The 9,708-nt window shown below is 30.7% G+C and overlaps 1 protein-coding gene across 1 annotated transcript; it reads right to left on the bottom strand.

The window, feature by feature from the left end:
• Positions 1-228: 228 nt before the first annotated feature.
• Positions 229-8,395, bottom strand: LOC143563779 (glutamate decarboxylase-like). The gene is made up of 7 exons (XM_077051243.1): positions 8,199-8,395; positions 7,907-8,111; positions 2,011-2,211; positions 1,710-1,924; positions 1,283-1,536; positions 1,145-1,197; positions 229-770 (listed from the first exon to the last, which is right to left on the bottom strand). The coding sequence occupies exons 1-7, from the start codon at positions 8,285-8,287 to the stop codon at positions 300-302; spliced, it is 1,488 nt and encodes a 495-aa protein (XP_076907358.1). The 5' UTR covers positions 8,288-8,395; the 3' UTR covers positions 229-299.
• Positions 8,396-9,708: the final 1,313 nt, after the last annotated feature.

Below are 9,708 nucleotides of genomic sequence, written 5' to 3'. Positions count from 1 at the left end.
TTATATTATAAATAATTTCAGCTTTAATTATACTCAAATTATAAACAGTTTTTGAATGGTTGTATTTATTTCTATTTGTATTTTTTAAGATATAAACCTAACTTATAAACAGTAAGATAATTTAAAAAAAAATATTAGAAAATGGTTGCACTCATCCTTCACAACAAAACTAATTATATTAAACTCACAAAAAATAATCCATTAGATGGGTTTAAAATAGTTCAAATAAAAGTATAAAATCATCACACAATTAAAATCCATTATTAAAAGTCTCAAAACAAGATATGAATTAACCAAATCTAACACACGCCATTAGTTTTCTTCTTGTCAGCTACAAACTTCTTCCAAGCATTTGTAAACTTCCTTTGCACATCAAGATCGCCTTTATCGACCACTAGCCCCTTCTCTTCACAAACCTCAATCTTAGCATTGACTCTAGCCGGCAACGTATCAAGCTCGTGAAGCACCTTCTCAATGTCAACCACGAGCCGTTCGGCCAGTGTCCTTGAAAAGTCTTCCCTAATCACAACTCTCAACACTGTGATGTGTTGGGCATCAGGGGGCATTGTGTAAGCTGGCACAATCCACCCAAACCGTCTTAACATGTCTGATATTTCAAACTCATTGTGTTGACTGTGGTCTTTTAGTGAAAACGCTACGAGTGGGACCCCGTCGTCCTTGGAGACGATGTTAAAGCGCCCGGTTTTCTCTAATCCTTCCTTTAGGACTATTGCGTTCTCTCGACAGTTTTCCATTATGTTTTTGTATCCCTAATCATAAGCATATATATTAGTTGTACACATGCTAGTGATATACATTAGAGTCCGATCAGGTTTAATAAATTTTTCGGAACTAGCTTGTTGTAACAAATCTTTAAATTATCCTCCATATGGAATGCTCAGAAGAATTTTAATTTTTTTCTCTCCCATGATGATAAGATAACAAGACATAGTGTTACCCAAAAAGATGCCTTCAACATTATTCACTAAGAACCAACGTTAACAAATTCTTCTAAACTTGTTTATATTCTTTCAAATCTAAAAGCACTTTGAAATTTAGCGAACCTAAAGCGATTCTTTTGTCGTAACACCATAGGTCATCCCTGTTGCGATTAATAAATACTAATAAAGAAAAGAAAACTAACCTCGAAACCCAAGCGAATAAGCTGATAGTACTGAGCAATTATTTGATTAGAACCTGAAAAATAATCAATTAAGGTTATATATGACAACATGATAAACAGTTATACAACACAAATCAAAACATGATTTAAATAATTTACCTTTGGAGAAGTTGAGAGTGAAAGTTGGTTGATCAGCACCAAGGTAGTTAATGTGAAAGATAAGCTCATCAGGCAAGTCTTCTTTGTTTCTCCAAATCACCCACCCGACTCCAGCGTAGACAAGACCATACTTGTGACCGCTAACGTTTATACTCTTTACCAATTGTAAACGGAAATCCCATTCTAATTCAGGGTAAATAAATGGTGCAATAAAACCCCCACTTGCAGCATCCACATGAATTGGAGTATCCCATCTACAATATCATAACAAGTTTCATAAGATACAAATTAATAATTTCAAAAATAGTGTGAACTTAGACTATGTGTTGTGGTTTGGTTAGTTATAGCGCTACATCACTGTCATTGCCATGTAGGCATTGGGGTTTTAACTAATCAACCCTTTAACAAGTCTAACATGCGTATGTACCCGGTCTTGGCATTCTTCTCAACTAAGAGGTCATTTAACTTCTTAACATCTTCAAATTCACCATTAAGGGTGGAACCCAAAATAGCAGCCACACAAATGGTGTTTTCATCAACCATCTCCACAGCCTTTTCAGGGTCCATCACATAGTAACCCTCACTAAGTTTCACTTCCTTCAACTCCACTTCAAAGTACCTAGCAAATTTCTCCCAACAAACCTAATTTCCAAATCATAATGTTATTTAAATTTAATAAAACTAATAACGCTTTAACTAAACAAGAAGCAATTTCTTTTATTAATCACCTGAACATTGGCACCGGTTACAATGTTGGGCTTATCACAAGGTTTGCCAAGAGCTCTCATTTTGTTTTGCCATTTTCTTTTGAATGCAAGTCCAGCCAACATGATTGCCTCCGATGAGCCTACGGTTCCAACCCCGACTGCTGTGTCAGTGTCACCAAGTGGCGCGTTGAAGAGATGTGCTATCATGTTCACACAACGGTTCTGCATTCATAGAACAGACTCAAAACATATATTTACAATATAATAAAATAAATATTATTTTCTTTTGTTTCATTTCATTTCCATTTAATCTATGCTCGATTCCAATATATTTAAAAACCAAACGGCACACTAAAAATTTTCAATCACTACTAACTAGACATTAGGAAGTTTGTGACCATATATAATTTGAATGTAAACACAAAGTTACAAATATCATGTTCTTCATATGTAAATTATTCATATTAACAAAATAGCTTTATAGTGATAATGATGTATAGGAGATTTAGGGTTTAATCCATGTAAATGTAAAGCGTAACATTTAGTTGTTAAAAAAATATATTGTGAACCATGATGTATCATAACGTGTGTCATTATTAATTTTTCTAAGGGACCACGACCTAACGTGATAAATGCATTACTAAGACCATGAGTAGTCATAACTCTCCACCCCTAGGCATTATGCGTCACGTGGCGCCCAGTCAGAGTTATGGTTTTTTACAAAAATAGGCTATAGTCATAACTCTCCACCCTCAGGCATTATGCGCCACGTGGCGCCCAATCACTTTTACACTTTTTGTTTTTTTTTTTAATTTTTAATTAGAATAATCAAATAACAATAACATTTTATTAAATAAATATTACATGAAAAAAAAAACTACTCGTCATCCTCGTCGTTGTCGCGAGCATAATCGCACTCGTAACCGCCTGTTCCTCCGCCACGTCCTCGGCTTGTTGGTCGGGCCCGAGAAACTGTTTATATATAGATGGAGGATCCATTTATATAGTGAATTTTGTGTGAGAAATTATAGAGTTGAAAGAGAATTTTTATAAGTTTGATGAGTTTGATTGGGAATGAGTTGGTTTAATATATAGGAAATAATTTTTTTTTATTCTCCAACGGTAAAACTAACGGCTAGTTTTTGATATTTGAGCCATTTCCAAGCATTTTATACAAAACGTTCACAAAAAAAAGCCAAACCGCCGGGGGGGGGGGGGGGCGGTGTGCCCCCGGCGTTATAGCCTATAACGCACTCCACAACGTGCCAATACGCTTGGTCAAATAGGTTGTCATTGGGTTAACAAAGCAACCTGCCCTAATGACAATAAAGTATTTATAATAATTTGGACGTGATAACAAAGTTGCAATTACCATGCTGTTCATATTTAAAGTATTCATACTGAGAAAAGAGCTATTATATTGAACCATGATGTATCATAGCATGTGTCATCATTAATATTTTAAGGGGCCATGACCTAACATTATTAATGCATTAGCCTTACTAATAGGCTGTGAATGGGCTAACAAAGCAACCTGCCCTAATGACTACTGACCATAAAGTATTTAAGTAATTTACCATACTTTAATCAGATGTAATAGAATATATTTTCAGACATAAAAACTACTATAATTAGTTGTAAGGAATAACACGAATAACTTTTTATTGCATTTTATTTGTTAAACATAAGATCATAATCCTTTTTTTTTTTGTTTTATTTGCTAACGATGAATTTATGTTATCTGTGGGACTTGAACTCCCAACCTTGATGTTTTAAAGCTTTGCAAGCCTTTGTCAATGTATGGGTCACCAACCTATTAATATGATCGATCTTAATTTTGTATATACTCGGATATCCACGTTGTAGACTAAAAAAATCGAATAAATTACAATATACTTGCTCATAATAACTATTATAATTAATTTCAATATATCACCTATGAAAATTTATTTTATTAGTACATTATTTTAAAGGCAAGAAGTTGAACCTTTCAAAATCCAAATGTATTATTGAAGATCAAAAAAGTTTTGCATTTTATTAGTGGTATTAACAACAATCGTCATTAAAAAGGAAAAGAATGTATTATTAAAGATCAAATAAGTTTTGCATCTTATTAGTTTTAAAGGCAATATCCGATTTTAAAACTTTTACATTTCATGTTTTAATTAACACTAATTTATGTAGTTTTTAAAAGTATACGTAAATGAACAGAATTTTAATAAAAGGTCATTTTGTTTACTTTTTTTAGTCTTCTTAATAAATATAAATGCAATTTGAAAAATAAGACTTGGAAGTTATTGGCAAACAAAGAAAAAATCACAAGAAGTTGAACCTTTCAAAATCCAAATGTCTCTGTCGAGACTAATCAAAGTAGAGACTAATTATTAAATGGGAGATGAATACTTTGAGATATAAAAAGAGACATATATGTTATAAACGGTTATACCTTATATTTAAAAGCATTTTTAACAGCTTCTCTATAATTATGTAAGAGAGTTTTTTAAATTTGTTTAAAGAGTTATAAGTGATTGTGAGTGAAAGAGAGAATTTTAAAAAGATGAGTAAATTTGGAAGAATACTTTTTATTCTTTATTATTTATGTTTTAATATATTTAAAAGTAATTGTGAGAGGATGAGAGAGAAAAAATAATGATAAAGATGTAAAATACCGTTATTTATTTGTATATGAGAAAGAATATATATTATTTATTAGTGTAATTATAGAGATAAGAAATCGACCGAAAAAGCTCTAAGAAAAGTAAAACATTTTTCTACGTGAGATCCAATGATCTCTTTATCCAAACTCACATTCAGTGTTTTTAAATCCAAGAAAAATTTGATGTCCATGTGCTTGCTTATAGGTTATCTAATAAAAAATCTTTATAAAAGAATTAGTTAATTATTTCGTACATATTGATATATGGAGCATTCAATAACCTTATTATAATTTGAATGGTTATATCTTTTTTGTGAAACTTTTATGAGATTGAGAAAATAGTATTGGCAAGTACATATTGTTGATTACAAAAAGGATATGATATTAAAGAATTACTTATAACATTCCTAAAAGTTGGCTCTGATTAAAAGTTTTGATTTGTTATTGAAATTACATAAAAAGTCCAACATGTAATGATACATAATTAATGATGCCGCGTATGCTACATTTTTTAATCGAGAGGTTACGAATTAATTATCAATTAACATACATTTTTGTTTCGTTCAAAAGGTTATTTTTCTTTATTGACCAAATACGATATTCAATTCATTTAATCGGCTTTTGGGAATAAAATATTTTAAGGGGCCATGACCTAACATTATTAATGCATTAGCCTTACTAATAGGCTGTGAATGGGCTAACAAAGCAACCTGCCCTAATGACTACTGACCATAAAGTATTTAAGTAATTTACCATACTTTAATCAGATGTAATAGAATATATTTTCAGACATAAAAACTACTATAATTAGTTGTAAGGAATAACACGAATAACTTTTTATTGCATTTTATTTGTTAAACATAAGATCATAATCCTTTTTTTTTTGTTTTATTTGCTAACGATGAATTTATGTTATCTGTGGGACTTGAACTCCCAACCTTGATGTTTTAAAGCTTTGCAGGCCTTTGTCAATGTATGGGTCACCAACCTATTAATATGATCGATCTTAATTTTGTATATACTCGGATATCCACGTTGTAGACTAAAAAAATCGAATAAATTACAATATACTTGCTCATAATAACTATTATAATTAATTTCAATATATCACCTATGAAAATTTATTTTATTAGTACATTATTTTAAAGGCAAGAAGTTGAACCTTTCAAAATCCAAATGTATTATTGAAGATCAAAAAAGTTTTGCATTTTATTAGTGGTATTAACAACAATCGTCATTAAAAAGGAAAAGAATGTATTATTAAAGATCAAATAAGTTTTGCATCTTATTAGTTTTAAAGGCAATATCCGATTTTAAAACTTTTACATTTCATGTTTTAATTAACACTAATTTATGTAGTTTTTAAAAGTATACGTAAATGAACAGAATTTTAATAAAAGGTCATTTTGTTTACTTTTTTTAGTCTTCTTAATAAATATAAATGCAATTTGAAAAATAAGACTTGGAAGTTATTGGCAAACAAAGAAAAAATCGCAAGAAGTTGAACCTTTCAAAATCCAAATGTCTCTGTCGAGACTAATCAAAGTAGAGACTAATTATTAAATGGGAGATGAATACTTTGAGATATAAAAAGAGACATATATGTTATAAACGGTTATACCTTATATTTAAAAGCATTTTTAATAGCTTCTCTATAATTATGTAAGAGAGTTTTTTAAATTTGTTTAAAGAGTTATAAGTGATTGTGAGTGAAAGAGAGAATTTTAAAAAGATGAGTAAATTTGGAAGAATACTTTTTATTCTTTATTATTTATGTTTTAATATATTTAAAAGTAATTGTGAGAGGATGAGAGAGAAAAAATAATGATAAAGATGTAAAATAACGTTATTTATTTGTATATGAGAAAGAATATATATTATTTATTAGTGTAATTATAGAGATAAGAAATCGACCGAAAATGCTCTAAAAAAAGTAAAACATTTTTCTACGTGAGATCCAATGATCTCTTTATCCAAACTCACATTCAGTGTTTTTAAATCCAAGAAAAATTTGATGTCCATGTGCTTGCTTATAGGTTATCTAATAAAAAATCTTTATAAAAGAATTAGTTAATTATTTCGTACATATTGATATATGGAGCATTCAATAACCTTATTATAATTTGAATGGTTATATCTTTTTTGTGAAACTTTTATGAGATTGAGAAAATAGTATTGGCAAGTACATATTGTTGATTACAAAAAGGATATGATATTAAAGAATTACTTATAACATTCCTAAAAGTTGGCTCTGATTAAAAGTTTTGATTTGTTATTGAAATTACATAAAAAGTCCAACATGTAATGATACATAATTAATGATGCCGCGTATGCTACATTTTTTAATCGAGAGGTTACGAATTAATTATCAATTAACATACATTTTTGTTTCGTTCAAAAGGTTATTTTTCTTTATTGACCAAATACGATATTCAATTCATTTAATCGGCTTTTGGGAATAAAATATTGTTTATTTCGTCTCATTAAAAGTATACATATTTTTTATTTGTCTCACTACAAATGTTCATTTTTAAAATTTAATATCCAATTTCTAAGTTTACACCTAAACACACACAACTAACATTAATAAACAATATCGATTGACCCAATTTTCAATGACATTATTGTCATTCGGTAAACAAAAAACCTAATCACTCAACCTACCTTAAACTTTGTGTTTTTCAAACCATGACACTTTTAATGAAACAGAGAGAGTAATATTCTCCTATTTGCAATTTCTTACAGTATAATTATAATCTATAACTAATTAGAATAGTTAACGATGTGAGAGAGTTCTCAAATGCACATTTTTGTTTTGAGTAGCCTTGAAGCAAACGTCAAAATCTTTTAAAACAGTAAACTCGATCAAGAAATTAACTATTAAGGATTAAAAGATTGTCAAGTTACTCTCATGCTTGTCTCCCTTATCTTAACAAGCTAAAATGTTAAAGTTCAAGCTTGACTTGTAGAAAGCTTGATCCGTTCTTGAGTTGTTGAGCTAGTTAATTTATTTAAAAAAATAAATTTATACTTTACACATATTAATTTAATACTTTTAACATATACACGATGCATAATATAACAAGCTATCAAAATTATATTTTATATATATTGAGTGTTAAATGTCTGGCTTGTCAAATATATGGTACCGTATAATACATATAAATGTATAGCTTGTTAAACAAGTAATTACATAATTGCCGTTTTTATAAAAAAGTTCGTTTTGCTAGTAGGAAAATAATAAAGGTAACATGACAATACCTGGAGTTCAGTGGTGACCGGATATTCATCCATATCAACGTAATTCTTATTGATCGCAGCCATCATTAGCTTATCACATTCGGGCTCCATCCACGTCGTCACAAACGACGCCAGATTCAGCCTCGGGTTGCCGTCCAACATCAACTCATCGTTTATTATCTGATACGCAGCCTCCTTTGGGATCGATTCCTCTGGTATCTTAAACCTACAATATTCACCATAATAATTAATCAACCAATTAATCTCTAAACAAACTTCACATAAAAGTTTACAACAAATATATTAGATCTACCTAGGGAGAGAAGTGCGAACATATCTCGAAGCAAATGTTGAGTGTAAGGAGTCATTAGAATCCGAATGAACGGTTCTTGAAAGGACCATGGTTGCAATTTCAGAGTGTGTTTGAATGAGAGAGTGTCAAGGAGATATGGACAGTTGGATGAACTTGGAAGGTGAATAAGCGACGTGCATTTATAAAGCCAAGGACGCGGGGTGAATAATATACAAAGTTATAAAACAAGGGCTCTTGTTTGAAAATTATTCTATTGTAATCAAGTCTTTATTTAGGACCATATGAAGAAGACGTTTAGCTTTCACATTGGTTGATTTTTATTTTTGAGTATTTGTTACAGAATTAGATATTGTTTTGGTCCTTTTGGAAATTGTATATTTTTTTTATTTGAAAATTATAATTGACATATATAATAATCACCACCGCACCTGCCACAATTATAGGTTGGAAACAATATGTCAACGCAAAATTTATAGCTGTTAGAAGGATGTTAAGTGTTAACAATTCATCTTATGTCAACTCTTTGGTCTTTGTCACCAAGAGGAATTTTTTTTTTCATTAAAACACGTCTTTTAGTGATATAGAATAAGGTGGTGATTATATCATTCGTCTCATTAAGGTTAGATCACCAACAGGATTTCCCTAATCACTCTTTGGTTGGGATCGTTAACTACTTGTCTCTAGTCATTGACTCAATGTGGAGATTACATTTACAAGTTTCGACAAAGTTGGTCGCGAGATAGGTTACAACGTAAATGTTGAAAAGAATATTATGTGGAGAACATTCAACGATTATCATCTTGCTAAATTAATGATCATTCTTCTAATATGAAATGCGTCGAAAGAGGATCACATCTAAGTATCTAACAAAATTCGAAGTCTTAAGTTATGTGCTTCTTTAATCTCCGCCAAGCCTCCATGACTGAAAGTCGTCGCATGCTATTATTTTTTTTATATATTTTTCTTTATTAACAAGGTATATTATATTCAAAACATTGCATGTAATTTGTGGTGTAAGGCCCCGTTACCGGTAGCCCTACTTTCGTGTTGGATTTACTCATAAACGCAGTTCTAAATATCAGAGTTAATTAAAACATTCGCGGAACATTAAAAACTTTCATAAAACATTTCGTAACAATCCAAAACTTGTCTTAAACAAACAACTTGTCTTTCAAAAACAAAGTGATTAAAACATATCACGTCTTGAGCCTTCCGATGCCAGCCTCTTATTCAATGCCACGTGTCTCCTCAAGCGAGCTGCCTCATCCTACTCACCGCGTGCATACTAAAAGTCAGCTACGCTGAGTGAGTTCTAGTTAATCATACATTATACAATACACATAAACTTATATTCTTTCAATCATACTTTCATACTTTCTTTTGTACTAACTTGCTTTCATATCTTACGTTATAAAGAGCATTACGCCCTACATTCCTCGAGTATTATTAGGGCTCGGTACCCTCCTTCCTCGAGTATTATTAGGTCTCGGTACCCTCTTTTCTCGAGTAT

Source organism: Bidens hawaiensis, unplaced genomic scaffold, assembly GCF_021521415.1.
Source record: "Bidens hawaiensis isolate Kalapana, Puna unplaced genomic scaffold, B.hawaiensis_p1.1 tig00021522_1, whole genome shotgun sequence".
Classification (NCBI taxonomy): domain Eukaryota; kingdom Viridiplantae; phylum Streptophyta; class Magnoliopsida; order Asterales; family Asteraceae; genus Bidens; species Bidens hawaiensis.
The sequence above is the reverse complement of the archived record's forward strand: the minus strand, read 5'-3'. Positions and strand labels throughout refer to the sequence as shown.

Bases quoted from the DNA above. Each gene is read 5' to 3' on its own strand.
- LOC143563779 (XM_077051243.1), bottom strand. From the start codon at position 8,287: ATGGTCCTTTCAAGAACCGTTCATTCGGATTCTAATGACTCCTTACAC. The intron at 8,112-8,198 runs GTAGATCTAATA...TGAATATTGTAG, and splicing joins GTTCGCACTTCTCTCCCTAG to GTTTAAGATACCAGAGGAAT. The intron at 1,198-1,282 runs GTAAATTATTTA...ATTATTTTTCAG, and splicing joins CACTCTCAACTTCTCCAAAG to GTTCTAATCAAATAATTGCT.